We start from the raw sequence: 14,435 nt of genomic DNA on the forward strand, positions 1-14,435 counted from the left end.
CGGAGTGTCACAGAAACAATGGGCATCACAAAGTGGTGTGCGAGCGCTCAGTCTCTCCCACTCTCCCAGCCTCTTTCTCCCCAAAAACCTCCACTCCCTGTCTGGGGAATCATCAATCATGCTGACAGCCCTGTTAAGCCACAGGCTAGGCATGGCTGCTGAGAGTGCTCTCCAGCATACTGACGATGCTTTGATTTACAAGCCATCAGGCTCTGTGAGGAAAACATGCTGGGTGTTCATTCTGCATCCGTGCTCCCGAAAGGAAAAAGAAAGAAATCTCTAGCCATTCCGTTTTTTAATAAAAACGGGCAAGTCCCTTCTGCAAAAATCTCTCCTTAAAAGACACCTCACCCGGGAAGGCTTTGGCCTAGCCTCTGAGCTGAACCAGAGCCCTAGGATGCACAAAATGGCTACAAGGGGGAGATTCTGTCCCGTTCCATTCCTTCCGCCTTTCTCTTATTCTCTCCTCCTCTCGAATTTTGACCTAAAGCAGGAGAGCTTCTGAAATTAATTCTGGAATGGGAGCATTCACAGTTTGCTACCACTTTCAGCTCAATTCCCTCGTCGCTCTGTGTTACTGACACACATATGTCCATGAAGAAAAACACCGAGGTGATAATATGGAAGTACGGAGAGCCAAAATGCTACTAGCCGCAATGGCAGTGCTCTGCCTCTACAGTCAGAGGCTGTAATGCTTCTGAACACCAGCATTCCCTCCAACATTTCTGCAGTGAAAATAGGAGTGTCTTAAATAATAATGGGACACGGGTGGCACTGTGGTCTAAACCACTGAGTCTAGGGCTTGCCAATCAGAAGGCTGGTGATTCGAATCCCCACGACAGGGTGAGCTCCCGCTGTTTGGTCCCTGCTCCTGCCAACCTAGCAGTTTGAAAGTGTGTCAAGTGCAAGTAGATAAATAGGTACCACTCCAGTGGGAAGGTAAACAGCATTTCCGTGCGCTGCTCTGGTTCGCCAGAAGCGGCTTTGTCATGCTGGGCACATGACCCGGAAGCTGTCTGCAGTCCCTCGGCCTGTAAAGCAAAATAAGCACCACAACCCCAGGGTTGTCCGTGACTGGACTTAACGGTCAGGGGTCTCTTTACAACAACAACAACAACAACAACAACAATAATAATAATAATAATAGTACCCAACCCATCTGATGGGGTTGCCCCAGTCACTCTGGGAAGCTTCCAACATATATAAAAACATAATACAACTTTTTTAAAAACTTCCCTATACGAAGCTGACTTCAGGTGTCTTCTAAAGGTTGCATAGCTACTTATCTACTTGGCTCAGGCGCCGCATAACTCCATACCGTCCCAACATTTCTCCAATGGAAATAGGGACATCCTAAGGAAAAGTGGGAGATTTGGGGCTCAAATCAGAAACTGGGACTGCTTCTGTTCCTGGAAAATAGGGACACTTGGAGGTCTGTACCAGTTGTGGGAAACTATCAGTGGCATAGCATGAGGGGCAGGGGGTCCGTGGCCCCAACCACAGATTTCTGAGGAGGTACAACAAGGCGCCCCCGTGACAGGCTTCCTCATTGAGGCTGGAGCCACATGCAGGCAATCCATGCCCAGGCTGGGCCTTTGTTGCTGCAGTAACTCCTTTTCCTCGTGGCCGGCAAAGGGAAGCCTCTGCATGCCCTACTCCTAGGCTAGACAAGAGGGAGGAGGAGGCCGCCATCGCCACCCACTGAGGAGGGAGGGAGGGAGGGAGGGAGAGGAAGGTGGGAAAGCGTTTGGGTTATCTCCCTCTTGGACTACTGCAATGCGCTCTACGTGGGGCTACCTTTGAAGGTGACCCGGAAACTACAACTAATCCAGAACGCGGCAGCCAGGCTGGTGACTGGGAGCGGCCGCCGAGACAATATAACACCGGTCTTGAAAGACCTACATTGGCTCCCAGTACGTTTCCAAGCACAATTCAAAGTGTTGGTGCTGACCTTTAAAGCCCTAAACGGCCCAGTATACCTGAAGGAGCGTCTCCACCTCCATCGTTCTGCCCGGACACTGAGGTTCAGCACCGAGGGCCTTCTGGCGGTTCCCTCACTGCAAGAAGCCAAGTTACGGGAACCAGGCAGAGGGCGCCCTCCCTGTGGAACGCCCTCCCACCAGATGTCAAAGAGAAAATCGATTACCAGACTTTTAGAAGACATCTGAAGGCAGCCCTGTTTAGGGAAGCTTTTAGTGTTTGATGTATTGCAGTATTTTAATATTTTTTTGGAAGCCGCCCAGAGTGGCTGGGGAAGCCCAGCCAGATGGGCGGGGTAAATTATTATTATTATTATTATTATAGCCGCATGCATTGTCCAGAGCGCCTAGCTGCAAGGACAGGAGGGTGAGGTAACACACTGGCGCCCCTGGTTTCATGTTTCTCCGCTCCCAGGTTGGGGCTAGTTTGCAAGCAGAGACTCTGCTGGCCAGTCTACCGGAGGTTGCAACATTTGTTCTGCCCCGGGTGGCTGCAACCCACGCTACGCCCCTGGAAACCAGGGAGCGTTGCTCTTGTGCTCAGGTCCTGCTCACTAGTTTCTCTTTGGAGCATCTTCTTGGCCACTGTGAGAAGAGGATGGTGGCCAGAGGGGCGCCCATTGGCAGGCTCTTTGGAAACTCTTGCAGAGGAGCAGGGCTGGAGCTGGCTTTCGACGCAGCCCTACTCCAAACAAACACAGCCATCTAGAAAGGGGAAGCTGTTGCGTTGAATGGGGGAACGATTTGCATCTCCTCGCCCACCTTTTTACGAGAGTCAACGGAGGGGCGTGTGTCAGCGACAGACACGGCTCACCCACGTCGAGTGATGCCGTTATTTCCCAAGGCCAATCGCTGTCACCCTCATTAGGAATTAGGAGCCGTCCTAGCGGAGGTTAATTGTTGCAGACACCTTGCATATGGCTGGGAACGCGATGGCCGACTGTGCCGCCACTGACAGTTGAGTCTTCACTCACCATCTGGTAGAAATTCTCTGATTGTCATTTCAAATTAAAGTAATGAGCCCAGCCAAATATGTTCCCCCAAACGGGTCCAGCCCCCTCTCCTTTGTTCACAGAGCGTGGCAACCGAGCCAAAGGCTCGCGAGGAGGGGGAGGGAAATGGCGCCACTGTTTTGGTTCGGAGGGGAGCTGGCATTGGAAAGGGGTGCCCTGGTGACTTCGAACGAGGGAAGCAAATCTAGAGGCAACTGGAGAATTCCTGAGAAGATGACATCAGGATGTAACAAGCTTTTTTGCGAGAGAGTGGACTCTTCGATGGCTGCAGCAAATCAGAACTGCAACAAAATGCTGCAGCATGAGCGCCACAGCTCCCAGCAGCCACCCATACCTTCTTGTAGGATGGGATGGGCCAGGGTGCGATGTTTCATATCCCCACCCACCCCTGCTATGCCCCACCATCACCCTTGGGAGTGTGCCACCCTCAGGCAACCGCCTCACTGTGCCTCACAGGTGGGCTGGCTCTGAGACTCCATCCCACACCCTTTCCCACGTTGACAGCATTCTGTGCCCACTGAGCCTGCTAACCTTTCAGCGGGCTGTTCTGGATAAACCCAACCCACCAACCAACCACCCATCCCGCCGCCGCTGCCGATTCTTTCCAAAAGAACGTTTGACCTTCTGCAAACCTTGCCCTTCTCCTGAGTGTGGCAACCCCACAAACATATACATACACTTATAGTTCAGACAGTAGAGCATGGGACTCTTAATCTCAGGGCTGTGGGTTCAAGCAGGGTGTGCCAATCTGAACAAAATATTGCGGGGGCTCAGATAAAACCCGCCCCACACGATCCATCACATGACACAGTGCGCGCACACACCATTTCAATGGGAATGCTCATCAACTTTGCGCCCCCCCCCTAATATTTTACTATGCGGGCCAAAGCCCCCACGGCTCCTAAGAGTTGGCTCTTATGGGTTCAAGTCTCACACATTGCAGGGGGTTGAACTAGATGACCGCTGTGGTCCCTTCCAACTCTATTACTCTGTGGTCTTGTTCACAGGTGGTGCTGTTTTTTGATGGGCGTTTGGCGGATGCCTTCGTCGCTGGTACTCAAAGATGGCCAAGTGAAGCTTTGATGCCTGTCTAAACTGGGCGGAATGGGTCTGTCTCTCTGACTGACCCTCTGAACTTTCCATAGGACACGGCCCTCACTGGCCTTCTCCCAGGGCCTCCTTGAGTTGCTTTATCCCTGAGCTGTGAGGATGCCTCATGCCTGGCAAGTTTCGCATCCTGTGCTCCATCAACTATTGCCTCTGGCCACATGAGGAACTGTTTCCTCAGGATGAAAAGGCTTCCCTGCCCTGGATCCCAGCTTTGCACTAATCCAGATATCTGGCATATTATTCAGAAAGGCATGATATGAACATAAGAATATCAGGATATAAGGCGAGCCGGCTGAATAATAATATACAGTCATACCTTAGGTTGAAGTTGCTTCAGGTTGAGCATTTTCAGGTTATGCTCCATGGCGACCCAGAAGTAACAGAACGCGTTACTTCCGGGTTTCGTCGCTCGCACATGTGCAGAAGCGGCAAATTGTGACCCGCGCATGGGCAAACGCGGGTTGCGTTCTGCTCTGGATGCAAACGGGGCACCAGAACGGATCCCGTTTGCATCCAGAGCTACCACTGTATAATAATAATAATTTATTATTTATACCCTGCCCATCTGGCTGAGTTTCTCCAGCCACTCTGGGTGGCTCCCAGTCGAGTGTTAAAACAATACAGCATTAAATATTAAAAACTTCCCTAAACAGGGCTGCCTTCAGATGTCTTTTAAAGATAAGGTAGCTGCTTATTTCCTTCACATCTGATGGGAGGGCGTTCCACAGGGCGAGCGCCACTACCAAGAAGACCCTCTGTCTGGTTCCCTGTAGCCTCACTTCTCGCAATGAACTCTAACCCAATGGTTGCCATTAATTTGATCTTGAATTGATTTTAGAATGAATTGATTTTAGAATGCTGTGTTACTTTTATTGTTGTTAGCCGCTCTGAACCCGGCTTCAGCTGGGGAGGGCGGGATGTAAATAAAATTTATTATTATTATTATTAGTCTGGGATCGTCCAACATTCAGGTTCCTCGGATGTTCTGGGGTTGTGAGATGGGGAGAAAAAACTTCCCCACATTTTGTTTACGACATATTAACAAGGGTTCTGGGGACTATGGCATCGGAATGACAGAGGAGCCTCTGGGCTGCCCTTCTACTTTGTAATGAATGAAGCAGCGATACGGCGGCATCCTCTCCTCTCCAAAAATATAAGCAACCTGTCAGGTAGAGTAAATGAGGCCTTCAAGGCACTAAGTGCTCTCCAGACAGTCCCCATAAGTCACCAGTCAAAAGACACCATCAGCGGAGCAAAATGAAAGGGATGTGATGATGCCTGGGCTTTTGGCTTTGAAGAACACCTGACCTGAGCCAAATCAGCCTCACATCTGACTTTCCGAATAGATTTGAGGAAAACAAAGCCCTCCAGCCACCCCCAACACTCGGGGCCGGCCCTGCCCTTAGGCAGAGTGAGGCGCTTGCCTCAGGTGGCAAATTCTGGGGGAGCAAGGAGCAAAGGTGAGCAGAGCTGTAAGTGTTTTTCAGTCTTAAGTTTGGTTCTCTTAATGTCCACATTCATTTGCAATTGACTTGTTTTTTAAAATAATTCATCGGCGCATTTTAATGGATGCTTTCGGAGAACAAATATTGTTATTTCTATTTTCTTATGAAATTGTTTCTAGGCCACCTTTTGGGGCACTAGCCCACCCAAGGTGGTTCTCAACATTGTGGAAAAAAATGATAAATAAACATAATCAAAGCTGACGAGGGCTGCCACATTTAACAGTGATTTAAAAAAACAAAACAGATTGGGGGAGGGGCATTCTTATTGAAGAAGATGCAATTTGAAAGCGTGTGGCTTACTGAAACCTGCTTTAAAATCCACACCAAGGGAAGAGAATTCCATCACTGAGCAGACCGTTCTGGTCTACAAAGACCAATGTCCTGACTTTGTAGAGGGGAGCGTACTATGATTTCTTTTCATAGTATCAGAAAATCATCCAATTCACTAAGGCTGCATTTGCATGACCGCTTATTCCATTTTCACGACATTTCCATAACTGTTGATTTCAGCATTATATCTGAGCTTTCATACAATGGAAAAGCCACTTCCAGAAATATAGGGAGGACAGAGCAAGTTCAGCACTCATTTCCATTTTGCTTATAAACCTTTCTTTCTGGGAGCAAATTATATGGAAATAAGCATTAAACTTGCACCATATTTGCTATGTGTGGGACGCGGGTGGCGCTGTGGGTAAAAGCCTCAGCACCTAGGGCTTGCCGATCAAAAGGTCGGCGGTTCGAATCCCCGCAGCGGGGTGCGCTCCCGTTGCTCGGTCCCAGCGCCTGCCAACCTAGCAGTTCGAAAGCACATCAAAGTGCAAGTACATAAATAGGAACCGCTTACTGGCGGGAAGGTAAACGGCGTTTCCGTGTGCTGCGCTGGCTCCCCAGATGCAGCTTGTCACGCTGGCCACGTGACCCGGAAGTGTCTCCAGACAGCGCTGGCCCCCGGCCTCTTGAGTGAGATGGGCGCACAACCCTAGAGTCTGTCAAGACTGGCCCGTACGGGCAGGGGTACCTTTACCTTTACCTTTTTATATTCTGCTATATTTCTGGAAGAGGTTTCTATGTCCCGTGAAAGCACAAATGAAATGCAGAAACTCATAGTTAGCGAAATGTCATGAAAGCAAAATAAACTGCCTTGTGACTGCAGTCTAATTCAGTTTTGTAAACAGCCACTCCCCCAGTCAACTACAACAAGCAGAAATCATAACCAGGTTACTGCTTGCTTCTTCTTTTCAAAATTTTATTCTAATTCTTTTTCTTCTTATTTTATTATCCACACTCCCCCCCCCCCCTATTTTTAGGCCAGAAAGGACCGACATGGGTAATTTATAAACATATTGAAATAAAATAGGAAAGTAAAATAAAGAAACATACTTACTTATGAAAGTAAAATAAAGAAAGAAACATTAAAACGTTGGTATATTTATTTGCTGGGCTCCCTGATTGGCTGGAACTGGCTGCACTGTGATCCCTGATTGGTCGGGATCACCCAACCAGGGAGAAGGAGGAAGCAGCAGCAAAAGTTCAGAATGGAACAAAAGCAAAAGCAGGAGACAGAATTGAATTTCAGATTCTGAACGTTTGACAACCATTATTTTTGACCCCAAATTCAAACCAGGGGAATATTTGACATAGTCCTCATAAGGATGTCAGCTGTAGAGAAAAGATGTTTGCAAAACAAACAAACAAACAAACAAACAGGGAAGGAAAAGAGGCTGGATTTCAGAAAACCCTGCAAAACCTTTACGTTCCATTCCAAACCAAAAGCTTTCATTTGCCTCCCATATAACCACTCAAAGGAGATGTTACCTCTATCTTCTTCCTTCTCTCGCATGTTCCTGCCCTTGAGGGCTCTACTCCAAGTCCCGCCGTAGTCCCCTATCTTGCTCCTCGCCGCTGTATCCTTGGAAGGGCTCTTAAACCACGATCCATACCTCCGGGCCACGGTCAACGATTCCGGTGTCTCTTTAAACTCCCGGCCAAGTTGTAGCGTCACCAAAGACTGGGCTTCGATCCCATTCCCGGGGACGTCATTGGCCCTGGGTACATTCTCCGTGACTCTCACCTCTCCGGTGAAGCTAGCATGGAGGAACACCAAACTCCCAGCCGTCAGGTAGAGGGCAATCAAGGTGAAGAAGCGGATGGGTTTCCGCCGAAAATACCGCTGGAACTTTAGCAGGAGCTTGGCCATGCCGGTTTCATTACGTTCCTCGACTGGGCACAAATCCGCAACGTGCAGAAAGGCTCCAGCTCTGAGTTTGCCCAGGAATTCCCAAGCAGGCGGAATAAATCGTGGTGGATGTCAAAGGCCAAATCGGAAGGGTGTGCTAGTGTCGATGGCTCAAATGCGGCATTTTGACATATTGGGTGCCCCAAATACCCCACGATTCTAATGGTCCCCCAGGCCTAGACTTGGAAAGGAAAGGTCTATTGTCTTATTTTAGATATCAGTCCTGCTCTGAGATAAGGTGGTGCTTTCTCAAAGCATCATTTTCTGTTGGCGCCTTTGCCTCCCCTTCACATCCCCTCAGAATCTGGCCCAGAGATTCCATCGACGGAGGGATCATGTTTGGGAGAGTGATGTGTTCTGAAAGCCGACAGGATTCCCTTGGCTGATGGGATGGGTTGTTTTGACGTCACACCTCAAACAGAAGAGGCAGGAGGGACTCCCCTTTCAGGCGAAGAATGGCGACATATCCAGGGACTTCCTAGGAATAAAGGAACCGCTGGGAACTTTGCGAAACAAACCTCCGCTCACTGCGGCAGCATCCAAACGAGAACGCTCTACCTGGAAATCAAAGAGGAGAAAACGTGTCAGGAAGAGAGAGCAGGAGGAGGAATTATACGCTGGAGGCTGGAAACCAGCGAGTGGCTGCTTATTATATGAAACAGTGAACTTCAACCATATTCATCTCTGGAGCTCCTGGGTTCCGGTGCCTGTTTTTCTTCCCATCTCAAGGCCATGCTACACATAAAATTGGGAGTATACCTGCGTCATGTTGGCATCAAAAGGATCGTGCAGGTAAAGGGGAAGCTTTCGCTCGCAGGCTCCACTGCCTGAACTCTCCCCACAAGAGTTCTCATAACAGAAGTGAGTTGGGCTAGGAGAAAGAAAGGACTTCTGAGACAACATGTGATTTATTTGTTTGCTTTCTTGATTTACTATGTTTAAATCTCACCTTCTTCTCTGAGGAACTCCAGGTCGCACACATGGTCTTCCCCCTCCTCATTAAACCTCCATAATTTAATCCCCATTACTGGGGGGCATTTGCCCTCCTTCCCTTCCCAGTTTACCACCCCTATGTCTCAGGATTGGGCCCTGAACTCTCAGTCTGGGGTGTCCTTGATACCCCCATTCACTGCTCAGGTAGTCTTTTGAATGTGTAGTGGCAGGTATTGCTGTGGCGGGAAGGTAAATGATGTTTCCATGCGCTCTGGTTTCTGTCACAGTGTTCCGTTGCGCCAGAAGCAGTTTAGTCATGCTGGCCACATGACCCGGAAAGCTGTCTGTGGACGAACACCGGCTCCCTCAGCCTGAAAGCGAGATGAGCGCTGCAACCCTGTAGTCGCCTTTGACTGGACGTAATGTTGGCACCTGCGGCGAGTGGCGCCACCTGCCACAAGCATCCCAGGGGGGCCCAGCAATGTCAACCCCCCCTCAGGGATGACACCTGGGACGGACCACCCCCACCGCACCCCCCTTCCTCCACCAGTGGTCCAGCGGTCCTTTACCTTTTACCTTTATATATTCTGGAATAAATGGATGAAAAGTCTGCATATGGAGTACAGTGTTGCCCAGTTTGTTTGGGATGAATTTAGGGTAGTACAGAGAGAAGAAAAGCTCCCTTTGGTTGGGAGAAAGTGCTTTCATACAAAAGCAGAGCCTATTGTACACAGCAGAAACTGTTTCCAGTTTCTCTGTGTGTGTCTCTTTTGTGAACCCTCAAGGGAATGTCTTCCTCTCAGAGTTTTTAAAGCCAATGGAGAACATGGAAATGTCTCGTCGTAAAGGTACTGGGTATTTTGCTCCGTGACAAAATGAATTGCAGAGGTGGAAGTAAAGTTTACTCTGTTCTGGGCTGCTTCACCCCAGAAATGTTTATTGAGTGGAAAAAGCAACTCTTTGGTGTGTATGTGAAAAGAAGTTTTAGTTTTTACACCTCAAAGAGCTGTTGAACTAACTGTGACTCATTTCTCTCTTAAATACAGACACACAGGATGGAGGGAGGGGGTGGGGAAGCATTTTGATACCACAAAGACTGTGAAGGGGCCCGCTTGTGTTGGGCCTCCCTGCAATTTCCCTGCAAACACCCAAACTGAAAATTAAAGTTAACCACTGCCAGAATTTAAAAGGGCAATATGGATTCCGCAGCTCATCTGGGAAAGGGGGGGAAAACACACCCAGACAACAGACAGCTTTCTCTTTCCACATGAAACACAGCAACTGTCTCAAGGACTCAATAAATCAACAGGAGGCTCTTTTTCCACCCTTGCAATCTACTGTTCCCTGTCCTCAAACAACTTTTCAGGCAGAAATTCCACAGATGCAGCTTTCCCCATCTCTGCATCGCCCTGCAGGGAATAGCAGCACCTGTTGAATTTATATCTTTTAAAAGACATCTGAAGGCAGCCCTGTTTAGGGAAGCTTTTAATCTTTGATGCATTACTGTATTTTAATATTTTGTTGGAAGCTGCCCAGATGAGCAGGGTATAAATAATAATTATTATTATTATTATTATTATTATTATTATTATTATTATTATCTTTTCATGCAGATAGTAAAGACATTGTGCAGGAGAAGCTGTGTCTGCCCAGATGTTGCTGGGCTCTGACTTTCCATCACCCTTGGCAATCTCTTAGTGTTGATTAGACAGACCTACCTTACGGGGTTGTTGTCAACATTGTGACTGTACAATGGACACTCCCAGTGTTGTGAAAAGCCCTAAATAAATGCATAATTAGTAACATTTTTTCCCATGTTCCATGGAAGAGACTCTGACATTTGTAGTGGCGAACTCCAGCTCTGGGCATAGCCATTGTTTACCTTTATTCCTTTCTTTCCCACAAGAAAGAAAAGAAAAAATATGACAAATGTCCAAAAATAACCGAGAAGAAAATAAATGGAGAACATTGAATGCCATTAATTTAATAGGCCCAAATGTTCCACCATCTGTCTTGAGATGATTAAGTTTAAAATACCGCTGGTGTAGACGGCATGGAGTATAAATAAATGTTTTAATTCTGCTTCCTCTTGTAATTATTCAAACACATCTTGCTCTCTGAAGCGGGAAGTTTATTGCGACCAACTTCAGGGCCCTTTCATTGTTCCAAGAGGGAGGGGGGGATAGTTAACTGGCCTTCTAGAATCTTCCACTTCAACCTACACAAGAAAGGAGAGGAGGACTGGCAAACTCTGCCAGGGGTTTCTCTGAGTAACCAAACATTTAAACCCCTGTGTTGCAAACAAATATCAGTAATATCCAAAGGGAACACGATGACCAAGTACAACAATGCAATGTCAATATAAACTCTTTATATAATCTATACAGAACATTGAACAATATGAAATATATGAAATACAGTGGTGCCCCACAAGACGAATGCCTCGCAAGACGAAAAACTCGCTAGACGAAAGGGTTTTGCATTTTTTGAGCTGCTTCGCAAGACAAATTTCCCTATGGGCTTGCTTTGCAAGACGAAAACGTCTTGCAAGTTTGTTTCCTTTTTCTTAAAACCGTTAATACCCAGGGTGCATTGCTTGAAGAGGTGCAGTTGCGACTTGACTTCGAGGAGCAACTCAAAGCACGCGGTGTGGTAGCCTTTTTTGAGGTTTTTGAAGACTTTGGTGATTTTTGAAGCTTTTCCAAAACTTCTTTTGCAGCCATTTGGTAAGTTAAACTTTTAAAACTTTTTTGGGGGTTTTTGGATTTTGGGTTGGGGTGTCTGGAATTCAAGGACTTGGTGTTGGGGAGGGGTTTGCAAGAATCTGGAAGCTTGTGTGTGTGTTTTCTGCATTTTTATGATTTTCTGTGACCATTGGGCCACTCTGCTGTTTTGTTTTTTTAAAAATCTGGATTTGAATTTCTGTGTGGTGGGTGGCTGGGGGAACAGTTGGCGAGGGGTTTGCAAGAATCTGGAAGCTTGTGTTGTTTTTTTCTGCATTTTTATGATTTTCTGTGACCATTGGGCCACTCTGCTGTTTTTTTAAAAAAAAATTCTGGGTTTGAATTTCTGTGTACTGTACACTTTGTTGATTTTTAAATGTTTTTCTGTCGTGTTTAGAAACCTAATTTATTGTTCCTTCAATTTTTGAAATGCTCTTTACAGTATGTGTGATTTTGAAGAGCACTTAATAAACTCTTGTTGTACCAAATTTGGCTTTGTTTGGACTTTTTTTGACCATGGGAACGCTTTAATTGAATTTCAATGCATTCCTATGGGATTTCATGCTTCGCAAGACGAAAAATTCGCTAGGCGAAAAAACTCGCGGAACGAATTAATTTCGTCTTGCGAGGCACCACTGTATGCACTCTCTGCAAAACCAAATAAACAGAAATCTTCTAAATCTCTGAAAGTCACAGAATATGCACTCTTGATGGATTCTCTTGAAAACACAGAACCAAATAAACACAAGTCTTATAGGTCTCTGAAAGTCTTTGTGGGCTATGCAAGTCTCTGAGAGAAGCAATGGGTCAGATTATTATCTGGTGAAAACAAGCCATAAAGCTATAAAGATATACCCACTGTTTCGTGGAATTCTTCTTCAGCACAGCAGAAGGATACAGAAATGCTTCATAAACCCATCTATATGGTGAATGGAATTGTAGAACAACAATTGCTATGGAGCAGTGCTTGATTCGGTTTTGCGGGGGTTTCTCTGAGCCAGGCAGAGGTGCATGGAGTTGCATGGATGTGGACTTTGCGATTTTCTCTGCTGCTGTGCAGTGGCAAAGCTGCATGCTCTGCTACCGGGGGTGGAGGGCAGGCGGGGCATGGCTGGTGCCCCTGGGGGTGACGCACACCCCGGGGGCGTGGCGTGCATCCCGGGGGCATGGCCCGCATTTGGGGGGGTGACGTGCCACCTGTGGGGGCGTGGCACCCAGGGAGCAGGGAGGTGCACAGCACGTGTCGGGGGGCCCGAAATGGCACCCTACCGGGATAGTGGTGCCAGGGACGGTCCACTCCCTCCGCGCTCCCGTTCCTCTGTCAGTGCTGCTGTGCAACCAGAGAATGAACTTCCTCCAAAAGTGGCTGGCTCTCACTCCTTAGCTGTGATCCCTGCAGGGGCCGTCTTTCCCATAGGCGCTAGGGGTGCGGGGCACCCGGGTGCCGGGCTCTCAGGGGCGCCAGGCTGAGAGTCCAGGGCGCGACAGTTGAGTCCGGGGAAGAGTCCGCCCGCCGGTCGGAACGCCACAACGGGCTCTTCTGCTGCGGGCGGCGCTCCACCTCAACCCCCTGCCCTCCTGCCCAGTGTCTGACGGTGGAGTCGCCGCACATGTGCTGTACATAGCGGTTTGCTGCCAGCGAACGGGATCCTCTGCTTGCGGCTGCAGCCGCGAATGGAGGATTCTCCACATGCGGCTGCAGTGGCGCAATGGCTGCTCACGCCACCACGAGCCACCGCGGGGTGCCTTCTTGTCACCAACCACCCAGACATGGTACCCAGGGTGCCCCCCCCTGTTGCGACGCCACTGCCTCTACATCTGACCGCCCACCAGATCCATGACAGACTCTCAGATCACTGGCTCTCCTGGAGGAAGGAAACAATCTCAAGGGCAATACCTAGGGGTTGGTTAGGAGTGGAACGGGGAGTGAAAATCACACTTCTCCACTCTGTCTTGGAGTGGCTAGGAGTCTGCCCACCCATGCGCTCCCCGGGCTGCTCCCCCGCTGCTCTGGGAGAGACGGGGGGTGTGTGGCACCAATGGAGCTCCTTGCCAAAGATGCAAAGGAGCCTAGGTACGCCTCTGTGCCAGGCAGGGTCGCTTCCCTGGGGATCACAAACAGGTGTGTGTGTGTGTGTGTGTGTGTGTGTGAGAGAGAGAGAGAGAGAGAGAGAGAGAGAGAGAGAGAGAGAGAGGGAGTTCCCCAAGGCCTCCGACTGCCCACAATGGGGAAGGATTCTAGATGGATTTTCTCCCTCCAGAATCTCAGACTCAGAATCCCACCCAAGCCCTCTCCCCTGGCAGGAGGAGAAGCAGAAGGAAGCGTGTTGAAGCAAAGCTTGTCTCTTGTTTTGCCTGGTTGCATAATTCCCTTTGTTTTAAATGCTACAACCCGGCCTCAGCCAAGCGCCAGCTTTTGTTCTGTGGACCGGCAACATGCCATTCAAGCGGTTTGTCTGGAGAGTAAATTACAGATATTCAGATGGGTAGTTTGCTTCTCTGCATCCTCTCCGTTGTGCAGCTGCCCTTTTCCAATGGGGGCCTGTTAGCCCGAAGAAAGGATGAGTTGCCATATTTTGAAGAACAAAAAAGAGGAGACATTTGCCGACTTCTCCTTTTAACTAAGGATCCCTATGATGACTCTCATTTACATACATATTATTATTATTATTATTATTATTATTATTATTACTATTATTATTACCCCACCCATCTGGCTGGGTCTCCCCAGCCACTCTGGGCAGCTCCCAATAGAATATTAAAAATACAGTGGTACTTCGGGCTACGTACGCTTCAGGTTACATACGCTTCCAGTTACAGACTCTGCTAACCCAGAAATAGTGCTTCAGGTTAAGAACTTTGCTTCAGGTTAAGAACAGAAATCGTACTCTGCCAGCGCGGCAGCAGCAGGAGGCCCCATTAGCTAAAGTGGTGCT

The 14,435-nt window shown here is 48.4% G+C and overlaps 1 protein-coding gene across 1 annotated transcript in view; it reads right to left on the reverse strand.

The window, feature by feature from the left end:
- Positions 1–14,435, reverse strand: part of WSCD2 (WSC domain containing 2) — an 80,886-nt gene that overhangs the window by 47,128 nt on the left and 19,323 nt on the right. The window contains exon 2 of the mRNA XM_081017421.1: positions 7,423–8,401. Within this exon, the coding sequence (XP_080873547.1) occupies positions 7,423–7,804 (382 nt within the window). The 5' untranslated portion in view covers positions 7,805–8,401. The remainder of the gene's footprint in view (positions 1–7,422; positions 8,402–14,435) is intronic.

The sequence above is a fragment of the Podarcis pityusensis genome (assembly GCF_964106645.2).
Source record: "Podarcis pityusensis genome assembly, chromosome: 8".
In the NCBI taxonomy this organism is placed as follows: Eukaryota; Metazoa; Chordata; class Lepidosauria; order Squamata; family Lacertidae; genus Podarcis; species Podarcis pityusensis.